This window comes from Callospermophilus lateralis, chromosome 10, assembly GCF_048772815.1.
Source record: "Callospermophilus lateralis isolate mCalLat2 chromosome 10, mCalLat2.hap1, whole genome shotgun sequence".
Classification (NCBI taxonomy): Eukaryota; Metazoa; Chordata; class Mammalia; order Rodentia; family Sciuridae; genus Callospermophilus; species Callospermophilus lateralis.
The window spans coordinates 48,360,987-48,374,142 of NC_135314.1; the positions used below are offsets into that span (position 1 = coordinate 48,360,987).

At 33.8% G+C, this 13,156-nt stretch overlaps 1 protein-coding gene across 1 annotated transcript in view; it reads right to left on the bottom strand.

Moving 5' to 3' along the window:
• The window catches only part of Fgf12 (fibroblast growth factor 12), a 231,206-nt gene that overhangs the window by 150,546 nt on the left and 67,504 nt on the right, over window positions 1-13,156 (bottom strand). Inside the window, exon 3 of the mRNA XM_076868197.2 lies at window positions 11,217-11,320. Within this exon, the coding sequence (XP_076724312.1) occupies window positions 11,217-11,320 (104 nt within the window). The remainder of the gene's footprint in view (window positions 1-11,216; window positions 11,321-13,156) is intronic.

A 13,156-nucleotide genomic window follows, 5' to 3' on the forward strand; every position in this document is an offset into this window, starting at 1 on the left:
TGCTCCGACAAACTGATTATTGCTTATATTCTTCAATGAAAAATGTTTCTAGAAACACATATGCTAATTTTAACAATTAAGGCTAGTCCTGGAGCTAAAGCATTAAAATTTTCCAGAAGTTATAAAATCTTCAAATAGAAACTAAACTACCTTCTACTCAACAAAAGAAAAGTTACATCTAATTCAAGGGTAAACTGACAACCATTGGAAAGTGCACAGAGTCACAATCAGGAAAACTACTACAAAGACTTTTAATACCAGATAGCCAATGAATTACTTACTGCCAGAATCAAACTGCATCCACTTACTCAGCAAGATTTTAACAGACCTTTTTAAGGTCTGTTAAAACCTGCATATGGGAAATTCAATTTTCAGTGCTACCAGAGACACTAACTATATCACATATAGTGTTTAGCTGCAAAATGTTTGCATGTGATGGGATAGATAAAACATAAAAATAATTCTAACAAAAAGAAGAAATGAGACAAATGACTTATCAAAGTGCAAAATAATCATATGCAATAACAGTGGATGCTAACTATTACTTAATACCTATTAAAGAACAACTGATAATGTGTAGATTCTTTCTGGCAGAAAGGCAATCTAATCCCCCACACACACCAAAAAAATCCATATGACATGTTTCCAAGTAATAACTGCCAGATTCTTAGGCTTGTGGGCTTTCATATTTCCTTTCTCTTAGTTCAAAGAATACTCTGATTTTGTTCCTTACTATGTTAACTTATTTACGTCAATGATCATTTTACCCCCCATTTTCCCCCAATATCTAATAGTTCACTCCTATCCTTCCTCCCAGAGTTGTTGTGAAATTTAAATACAAATCTAAAAGCACTTTTAAAATAATAAAAACTAAACAAATTATATTATTTATACAAGTACAGCCATTCATATTGCTGTGATAACCGCCGTTGCTACAGCTACTCTCATAACAATTTACATTACTTACTCATTAAAGGGTACATTAACTTAAAGGGGTGAATTTATCACTTATATGGATTTGAACAATTGCTATTGGTTCATGCAGTGTTAGGAATCCGAGTTTATATAATTTGTCTTTGTTTATCTAAAAAAAATAAAAACTCTCATTAATTCATAAACTACCTAATTCCTACTTGGGAGACAACTGTATAAAGTTTATAAAGTAAACAATGGCTATAATTAAAAAAAAGACCTTTGCAAACATGTTAATCATAATAAGTCACTGAAATGACAGGGATAGTGTGCTAAGTGCATCAAACTACTCATTAAAAATGCAAATTATTAAAATTACATTATTTTTAAGTGTCATTTCCCCTAGATACAAATGTCAAAGCTCCCCATTGTCCAAACCTTTAAGTTACATTTTGGTTTCCCAAATATTGATGCACCAGATATGCCAGACATTACTCTCCTAAATTTCTTTTATCATTTCCTTCTTCAAACCTTGGGTAAGGAAAGGGATGGCAGGCAGAATTGTGTGAGAGTGGGACTGGAGGCAGAGTCAGAGAAATATATTAAGACTATAACATTCACTTCAACTGGATGAAATAAAATAAAGAATTTAATCTTGTCCCCAAAGGAGTTTAGCCTTTGACCTTGGCTTCCTAGAGGTGGTCTTTGTTTACTGAGGGTCTTTGGACAGTGAAAGAATAACAAGGTGGTATAAGGTGGAGGCTTTGGGTCATTCAGTATCCATTAACTAGGAGCCTGAGTTCAGCTATATGGGAAACCTATCAATCATGTCTACTTTTTTGGAGCCCCAAATAAATCTCTAAACACAGAGGCCCAGGAGGTCTTTCTTTTCAGCAATGCTTCTTGTGTATCTTAACTCGATAATACCAAAAGAGTAATGTATCCTGACTCTAGAAGAGGAAAAGGAAGTTCTGCATTTGATACTTCTGCTGGACTCTGCCAAACATACTTCTTGTTTTATACTATATTATTTTCCTATAATAAAATAAAACTATGAGTAAAATAACAATAACTTTCAGTTAGTTATATGATTCTTTCTAGCAAATTGTCAAATAAAAGGGTGGTTTTGTGAACAGCTGCCCCTCAAAATTTGCAGTTGCTGTCAAAAGTGAGGCTAGTATTGGGGACGATGCCCTCCAACATTGTCTTTGGCCAAATGCCTTACAATAGGTAATGATGACAGTACGACAGTATGTATAAACTTCAAGATAAATATACTCTATTTTACCCATTTTTGTATTTTCAGTGTATAGTATAGTACCTGGCATTCGGTAGAGCCAATCAATATATGTTGAATGTTGGTTTCCTGAGATCAACTTTTAGGACAAACCAGCATTGGTACAGTGGTTTGTAAGACTACCATAAATCTCTGGTCTATGTGATTATAGTTGATTGTCCAACTATTATATGAAATTTTTTCTATTTATATCTGGAATAGACAATGCTTTAAAATTCAACAAGTTTTTTATTGACAAACTCCCTTTATCAGCAAATATGAGCAACACCAAAGTTGGGGAAATCATTTGTCCCTTGTAGCAAAGACAAATATATAATCCTTGCCCATCAGCAACATATAAGCCAAGAGCTAAGATGTTAATGCAGAAGGAACATCTGGTTCTCAGTGAAAATGTGTGATGGAGTGAAATGTCATATTATGTGATGTTTGAGCTGAGCTACAAGAATGATTAGAAATTACACAGATATAGAACAGAAAAAGGCAAACTTAACAATATCAGCAATGACATGATAGAAACATTATTTTTATTGTGTATATATTTTATTACAATTATCTTTTTATATGTAAAATATATCACAAATATTCTAAACACAATTTGAAAATAACCTAGCTTTATAATTTTATACAAAAGGATATCTATCATTTAATTTATGTATACAAGATTCAGTTCAAACTACTTATATACTAGAAGATATTGATGTGAGTAAGTTTATAGAGAAAGAGAAGAGTTTGGGCTTTACCTTCTCTGTATATGATGAAAATGTGCCTCCCCTCCTTCAATCCCCACCTAAGTGAAATTATTTAAGAAAACTTAAGTAAACTTACAAGCTTTTACAAACATGTATAAAATTCAAAGAGAATAAAAGATTTGAAAATGTGAAATTTCAGGTCAGAACTGATTAAATTAAATAGCAAAAGTTTAAAAATTAAAGGCATTGCCTGTATAAAGTAAAATTTGTAGAAGGTCTGTTTCAACAGAATGTGAGGTGCAGCAGTATTTCCTAAAGAAGATGTTTCAAAAACAGAAGCTTCTAAAATTCTTAAGCTTCTTTTCCTAGGGGTGAGAAGTAAGGTCTTAGAAAAAATTTATGTGCTGTGCTTTAAAAATTGTATTACTTATATGTCATTAAACACTGTTTTGGACTTCCTTTCAAAATAGTGCAGTGAGTTTAAATTTAACTAAGAGTTGAAGATCTTATACATTGAAAATATTTTTCCTGAAAGAAATGGCAGAAGACACAAATAAATGGAAATACATCCCACATTCATGAATTAGACTACTTAATATTGTTAAAATGTCTATATGACCCAAAACAATCCACACATTCAATGCAATTCCTAGCAAAATCTCAGAGGCCATTTTTTCTAGAAATACAAAGCCCATATGAGATCAAAGAGAACCTCAAATAGCCAGAATGATCTTGATTTAAAAAAAGGAAAAATAAATAAAGAGGCCTCATACATATTAAAAAGCCAGAATAAATGTATAAAGACAGATATACAGACATATGCACCAATGGAAAGAAAGAGAACCCAGAAATAAACTTCCACATTTATTATTGAATCATCTTTAGGAATGGTGCTGAGACTACACAATAGAGAAAGGGGAGCTTCTCAACCAGTGGTACTCGGAAAACTAGATATCCCACATGCAAAAAAAAATGAAAGTGAACCTTTACATTATAGCACCTGCAAAAATAACTCAAAGATTAAAGACCTAAACATAGACGTGAAACTATAAAACTTATAGAAGAAAACATAGGAGAAAATCTTCATGACACTGGATTTGGTAATGATAATTTCCTGGATATGACACCAAAAGCAAAGGCTTCTAAAGTCAAAAACAATAAACAAACAAAAAACAAATGGACTTCATCAAACTTTAAAAATTATGGATAGCAAAGGAAATAACCAAGGAAATGAAAAGGTAATGGAAATATTTTCAAACCATTTACCTGACAAGGTGTTAATATCAGAATATATAAACAACTTCCATAACTCAACAACACTTAAACCTCATTTTTAAAAATAGGCAAAAGAATTGAATAGTTACATTTCAAAGAAGAAATACAAACAACCTTCTAACATGTATATGAAAAGATGTTCAACATCAGTATTAAGGAAATGTGAATCAAAATCCTAATGAAATATCATCTCACACTTGGTAATAGGGTCAAGATAAAAAATAAAAATTAAAATAAAAACAAAATATGGTAAGAATAGAAAAATATGAACCTTTGTGCACTGTTGATGATAATATAAAATGGCATTTCCATTATGGGAGACAAAATGGAGTTTTCTCAAAAAATTAAGAATAGAATTATCATATGATCCAGGAACCCCACATGTGAGTACATATCCAAAGGAATGGAAAGGGAGATTTTGAAGGGACATTTGTATATCTATTTTCATATACACTAATCACATAAGCAAGAGGGGACAGTAACATATTCATCAACAAATGAACAAATAAAATATGGTACAGATATACCAATGAATTTTATTAAGTCTTAAAAAAGAAGAAATCTTGTCCTATGCTACATGGATGGATGCTGAGAACATTATACTAAGTAGAATAAGCTGGAAGGAAGGAAGGAAGGGAGGGAGAGAGGGAGGAAGTGTAGGGAGAAGAAAAAAAGAGGTGGGGGAAGGAAGAAAGAAAAGGGAAGAGAAGATAAAAAAAAAAGAAAAGAAAATTTCTGCATAATTCCACTCACATGAAGTATCTGAAGTGGTTAAACTCTTAAAAACAGAAAGTAGGATAGAGGCTGCTAGGAGTGGAGGAGGAGAGGAAAGGGGATTTGCTGTCAATAGACATTCAATTTTGTAAGATGAAAGAGGTTCTAGAGACTTGTGAAACAACATGCATACAGTTAACAATACTTCAGTGTACACTAAAAAATGTTAAGATGTTAAATTTTAGTTTTTGTATATCATGCCACAATTAAAGAGGGAGAAACAGAGAAAAGCACTGGAGTTAAAACTGTCATGAAGGTCCTCTGTCCAGATAGCATGGATGAAGATAATACATTAGTGTAAGGACTAAACTTATTGCCAGGATCCAAGCAAGGTAAGCATCCCTATGAAACAGAAGGAGAACACACCAGTAGGTTGCAGCTGCAGGCTTACTGCGCTTCTGGTCCTGAAGGAGATGGTGTAGCCAAGTTCCTTCAGTCAACAGAAATAAAAATCCGCTGTGCAAGATGGGGAACCAGAGCCAGGATAGCTGCTAAAATCAAGAACTGGATAGAGTTGTAGAGCTCCTACTCTAAAAAGGTTGAAATAAAAACATTTTTTAAAAATACTGCTATCTCCTTAAAGCAAGACAGAGTCATAAACAAAGCATCACAAAAAATGTAACTGAGCCAAGCCACAACCCTAGCCTGGGATCCTGTCCTTTCCCCAATGTCACCCTAATGTAGGAGCCTTGAAATGTCTCTTTTAAAATCTTATTCAAAGGTCTACCAGAGGTTGTACAGAAACAACCAAAAAGTGCTAACAAAGTAAGAGCAGTCCTCAGAGGAAAAGAAAAAAGGGGAGAGGAGGAGAAATGTGAGTAGAGACCAAAATCCCCAAAACACAAAGAACAAATTCTAAACTCTAATTTAATCTAAGTCTAAAATGGCAATCAACAAAAATCAATGATTGGGATATGAATTCATTACAAGAGAAATTAACTTTATGGAAAAGTCTGATAAAGTATGTTAGGAAAGCTCAGAGAGATAGATGAATTAATGGATTTCTGTGAAAAGAAAAAAGTGAAGCCAGAGAACAAAAACAGGAAGAAATAAATCAAGTACAGGAAGATATTAAACAGAAAACATTCAGCATCCAAAAATGAAAAACGCTGTGATTGAAATCACAAAACAGATGGCAGAAATCCTAGTCTAGATGAATTTGAAAGCTTCTAACTTAAATCACTTAAGTATTATCAGCACAAGAGACTGGAAAGCATGAGAGAGAAATAAGATGTGTATATAAGAGTTAAAATATTGTAGAATTCGAAAGGTATGATTCTTTGGATCATTATTCTGTTCCAATTCCTAATAGGAAAAGATAGATTCACAACTACACATTAGAGTGAATTTGCAGAGCAGGAGGTATAAAGACAAAACATTTTTTTTAAAGTTTCTATTAAGGTCACCGACAAAGAGTATTAAACTTACAGCAAACTTTCCATCATCAACAATTGATGCCAGAAGCCAATGGGATTTTATCTTATTACTGTTTGAATTGCAATTCAAGTGTAAAAGTGAAAGGAAGACATTTGCGTGGATATCAAGATAAAGTGAATTAACTACCCACAGAGCCTCACAAAAAACAATAGAGACAATGGCTTAAAGGGAAGGTAAATTCAGAAGACCAAAATAGATACACATACAAGCAAAAACTACACACATTATTATAAAAATTGGTACGATTTAATGACTAACTATAAAATAACAATTATTTTAGAGAACAATTCATCAAATTAGCTAAAAGAGTGGTAGTGTTTAATAGTCAATAAAATATCCTAGTGCCCATGAGCTATTTGGAAGACAGAAACACAAAAGTTATTTAGAAATCTATGTAATTATGAATGTATGTTTAAAAAAATAAAGGCAATCACTAAAGAAATAGAAATAAAGCCTAAGTTTATAACCTAGCCAGATAATTTTTAAAAAAGGAAAGAAACTTTAATAATTCAACAGAAAATAGGAAAAAAGAAGAGAAGCACAAGTAGATGAAAAAATACAAGCTACAATGGTAAAAACAAATCCCGGACACATCAGCAACCTATTAAAATACAAATTTTCAAATGAATCTTAAAACTCTAGTACTGTGCTACCAATCAGTTCATTTTTACCTCTCTTCTATTCTTCTATAGTTTGGTGAAAAAGGGTGTCATGGTTTTGATCTGAAATATCCCCCTCAAAGCTCTTGCAATGATTTGGCCTCTTACCTCATTATGGATTAATTCATTTGCTGGATTAATCCATTGATAGCTAATGGATTCTGGCTAGTGATTTCAGGGGGTATGTGGCTGGAGGAGGCAGACTGCTGGGGATATGATCTTGGACTATATTTGTACCTGGCGCATGTGTACCTTTCTCCCTATGTATATCTCTCTTTCTCTCTCTGCTTTCTGCTCCCATAAACTCATGGGCATTTCTCTGCCATGCCTATCCACCATGATGTTCTGTCTCACCTCTGGCCCAAAAGCAATGGAATTGTCTGACTATGGACTTACCCTCTGAAATTGTGTGTCTAAAATAAAATTTTCTTCCTCTAAGTTGGTCTTGTCAAGTATTTTGGTAAGAGCAATGAAAAGCTAACGAACAGTGAGAAAACCAAAAGTAACAAGGAAATTAATTTCTATGAACCAGACAAATGACACTAGGTAAACAGTACCATTTGTGAATTCCTCTTGAACTCTCAACTTCTTTCGGACTTCTTCAGTTTGCCCAGTTACTGCCCCTCCTTCCACATACCCAGTTTATGTTCCATATTGGTGTATGCAGCTATGCCTTTCACAGGACATAGGAAATTGATTTTCAAGTGACCTTGAGCCTTAAGGCATACCAAACACATCTCAGGAAAGATGAGATTAAGAGATTTTTAACTCTACACAAGGCCCTGGCCCTACCCTCCTGCTGAGGCACACCAGCCAGAGGAGCAGCAGCAGTATAAGGTGTGGTAAGGCCTGATCCTCCAATATTGACCCTCTTACATCCTATTACAGAATCTTCAGAGCTTCATCCCTTGTTTAAAGTTAAAAAACAGCATTTACTCATATTAGTCCTAGCCATAAAGACAATCATTTTTTAAAGCAGAGACCCTGATGATCAATGTCAGTGATGTTATACTTAAAAATTATTCCTAGTATCATCACAGATCCATAACACAGGGGGAAGCATCATGATTCTTGGTTATGAAGCTAGTTTAAGTAGAGAGGAAACCCCCAAAAATCTAGGTACCCAAAGCTTGTAACTCAATAAGTGATTATTGATTTTACAAAGGCGTTTGCCACATTACAAAGACACTCCTACAGTCTAATTCTCAAAAGGTTTTTTTTGTTTTGTTTTGTTTTGTTTTGTATCTCTCCCTCTATGGGCTTCAGATCCCTATGTCTTAACTGCAGTTCTATAGGTGAGGGATGAAAAAAAAAATGCATCTCTTTAAAAAGCTGAAGAGGATAAAACCACTCCCCTCACTGTCCCACCATTCTGCACATGTGTGTGCAAACACACACACACATACACACACAGAAGGACACAGTCTCCTGCCTACAATACTATGTCAGACTTCCTGAATTTTTCTTCTTCCTGGATTTGGAAATTAACTCTAGTACAAATGTTTGAACTCTACAGTTTTTGTGTAATTATTTTCTGAATTATGACTTTTTCAATATAACATGTGTAATAGTAAATAAAATATAGACAAATATATATGTAATCTTTATGTATAAAGGTTACATTATTATATTACAATATATACCACATTCAGCTGTTTTTAATGACTGATTGAGTCCTTAAATTAATACTATACTAATTAATTAATGCTATTTAATTAAATTAATACTATATTAATACTATCTCTGTGTTTTAGCTTTAATTGCTTTTGAAATTTTACCTTAAATAGCTTAACTCTGTAATTATTCAAAACAATCTGTTATCTTTTTTTTCTGATTTTGATTTTAGGTTTTAAAATGAATTCACAATAACTAGACACAAAGGATTGTTCAAACCATGACACACTAAAATTGAGTGCTTGTTATTTTACTGAAAATGTTTTTATCTTTAGATATTATTCTGAGCAGTAACTGCTGAAAAATGTGTAAGTGCTCCTTTAGTATATAAATGTGTACTTAGATCTGAGTATTCTCAGGAGTAAAATTGTAATTTTAATTCTTGTTTTAAATACAGTTTTATTTTTAATTGACATATTTGACATATTTATGGAGTACAGTGTGACATTTTAATTCACAATCACAATGTGTAATGATCAATTCAGGGTAGTTGGCACATCATCATCACAGATATTTGTCATTTCTTTTTTGGGGGGAACATTTAAACTATAATGACTTTAATTCTAATATGAATGGCTGATATATTACTAATAAGCAAGTAAATTTATCAGAGATGCATTTAACTGAATAGTGAAAGAGCCTAATAAAACTGTTTGATAACTAATTTAGAGTCAAGTAGAATTATGTGAACTTCGTATATAACCTTATGTAATTTATTGATCATAGAAAGTAAGGGTAGAAATATTCAACCACGATTTTTTGTTATTGCTGTACTTGCCAATTCCATTTATATACAGTACTCAACCATCCAAAAGTAAACAATGTGCTGCTTCCATATACAAACATATTTGGTAATTATTTTTAAAAAACATATTCAGTAACAAAGGAATGATACCAAAAAATATGATAATGGTTTCTTGGGATGGTGATGAGGGCCAGGAAACGGGATGAGATGGGAGAATGGTGTTTACAAATAAAATGATAGGAATATTGTATTTCTTAAACTGGGTTGCAAATAAACATTTGCTTTTTGAAGTGTTGTTTTATCATTTTTGGTATTTTATCCACATTTTACATGAATTTTTTATTTATATATAACAGCAGAATGCATTACAATTCTTATGACACATAGAGAGCACAATTTTTCATATCTCTGGTTATACGCAAAGTATATTCACACCAATTCATGTCTTCATACATGTACTTTGGATAATAATGATCCTCACATTCCACCATCATTAATTACCCCATGCCCCCTCCCCTCCCCTCCATCTCCTCTGCTCTATCTAGAGTTCGTCTATTCCTCTCATGCTCCTTCTTCCTATCCCACTATGAATCAGCCTTCTTATATCAAATAAAACATTTGGCATTTGGTTATTTGGGATTGGCTAACTTCACTTAGCATTATCTTCTCTAACTCCATCCATTTACCTGCAAATGCCATGATTTTATTCTCTTCTATTGCTAAGTAATATTCCATTGTGTATGTCTGCCACATTTTTTTAATCCATTCAGGCATCTAGGTTGGTTCCACAGTTTAGCTATTGTGAATTGTGCTGCTATAAACATTGATGTGGCTGTGTCCCTGTAACATGACTTTTAAGGAATTATTTTTCATTTTTCATGAGCTGGCAACTCCCGTATAAGAAACCAGAAATTGTGTGGTACAACATTAGGTACAGATATATCCTCTCAATGTATAACTGATAATTTTGAGAGTGAGACAAGCATCAGAATAGCATTAAGAACTTTAAGATATGTCAATGTTCATAATGCGGTCCTTGCTGCTATGTAATTTTGTCAGTTTTAGATTTCAAAAGTGGCATTAGCCACGATGGTGACCAGCACCCTTGTTTGAAAAGTCCAGAAAGAAATCCAAAAAGGGGAAGTGATTTGTCCAAAGGGCTATCTAGATACTACCTAAAATGTAAACACTACCAAAACATCCCTGCCTCTAATCCAGAGCTCATTCCATAAAGTCACACGGCTTTTTAATTAAGAAGTTGTTCTGAAAATATGACTTTTTAGGTGCCAACCAGATTTAAACACAAACAAAAACATAACCTATTCTTAAAATTTTCCACAACAGGACAAATACTACATCCAGGAAGACTGAAGCGTATTCTTTCCTAAACCATCTTTTGTGCTGGAGATAGGGGTGACTGAAAAGGAAAAACATCTTCTCCTTGAATTAAACAGGTAAAATTCTAAAGACTAGGGTACCCTCTAGAAGTGGAAGACAGAAACAGAGGACTTACAACACACAGAGTACCTGGCTCTTTTTTATGCCATAGAACATGATCTTTAGCAGTCTGAATTATAAAATCTTAATAATAGCGCTGAAAACTGGATTCAAAAACACAAAATAACTTAAACTTTCAAGTTGCTTCTTTAAAATAATGGCTTGTCTATTACCTCTCAATGCCAGTTCTCTCTCTCTCTCTCTCTCACACACACACACACACACACACACACACACACACACTACAAGGTACTTACTGAGCTGTAGAGATAGCCTTCGCCATTCATGGCCACATAGAGGCTGGCTTTCACCCCTTGGATGGCCACCACGCGCAGGCCCACAGGAATTAGATTGAAGAGGGCTAGAGGGACAAAAAGAAGACAGACAAGAAAGGGTCAGTGACCTTTTAAACAAACTGCCTTGCTACTCTCAATGATTCTTTTGAAAACTGAAGATTTAATAAAGAAATTTGGTAGGAAAATAAAGAAAATGAGAGAGACAGGGACAGAGACACAGGTGAGACAGAAATTCTAAGAACAAGAAGAACTGGTTTATTCTCCTCTCATCTCTGACCACCAATAACTGCCCATATAACTTCAGGTACATTTTATAACTCATCTAAAATAAAGGGGTCAGATCAGAAGATCTCTAAGGACCTCACTTGGATCTAAACTACTAGGATCCCGGCTCCTCAAAATGAACACATCCTAAAAGGAAACGGAAATAGGCTTGTGCTCTCTAAATATTTGAGTTGCCCATTGCTCAAAGAAAAAAAAAAAAAACAGTCAGCACTCCATATGTCCACCCAGAGAAAAAATTCACACACCAGAAAAATATAAAGCAGATAATCTATGTTTCTTTTAACAAGGTATTGCTATGAATTACATATTGCTGGCACTATTTCAGTTACTTTTGAGATTACAAAATGAGCATAAGCAGAAAGCACTACCCCTACTCTGAAAAGATTTGCATTACATATAGGGAAAAAGCCATCATATAGTTAAGCTCTGTAGGTGGTATTACAGATATGAATTAAATATCTCATGACTGCATGCATAAGTGAATATCTCTGCAGTTCACTTTAATATCCTGACTCAGTTAGAAGTCCTTATCTGCCTTTTCTATTGATAAAATCCCCATCAGTTTTGGTCTTCTCAGTTTTGAATATAAGATGCACATAAATTAACATAAAAGCTACCATTAACCAGGAGTGCTTCTTTTTTTTTTTTTTTCTGGGTTCTCTCAACTTGGGATAATAAAGCACATACACACAAACACACATGTATAGATGCACACATACTCACACACACACAACACAACACAACACCGTATTTGTATTTCAGTCAAATGTTCATTTGAAAGTTTTAGAGGATCAAGCTTTAGACCACACATTCAGTGTATCAGGATTTCATTGCTAGCTGTCCTTTTTGAATTAGGATCTTTGGCTCTTTGGACTTGTTTCTTCATTTGCAATAAAAGTGCAGAATACGTCTTAGAAGTTGCTTAAGGATTAATTGTTGGCTCAATTTAGATTTGAACTAGTTATTTTCATGTTCTTTCCATTGTCCTTGTGCTACTGAAATTGCTTAAGAAATATAAGACCTTCAAATCTACTTGTGGAGGAAAAGCTAAGACATATGGAATAACCTGATACAGTGTATAATTTACTTCTATAATTAAATGTAATATATGCATTCTATATATATTTCTATTTTCCAGAAGTTCAGGGAAATGGAAGATCTGCATGGCCTCAAGTACTCAGGAAATGCTTCACACAGACTAGGGACCTGAGTTGACACTTGGGGCAGAAGTTGCGGGAGCAAAGAACAGAAAGACAGTTTAGTGGGGCAGGAGTTTTGCAGAGTTGTGGATTTGTGCAGGAAATGATGGGCAGGTTGGAAGCTTCATATTAGGGAGAAATGAAAAGGAATGCCATATAGATAAAGTAAGGGTAAACAACTAAGAGCCTATTCCTCTAAATGTAAAGATTTAGACTTTGTCAAATGGGCAAGAAGATGTGTGACCTATAAACACTAGAGCAGCAACACAGATTTTAAAATTGTGAAAGATTTGTAGATAACATAGTTGCTAAACAAACCACTCAGAGTGATGGGACTTTGAGCTATTCATTTAATCTCACTAACTTAGTTTTCCTATCAGTAAAATGGGCAGAGTTTGCTTACATTTACTGTATAGA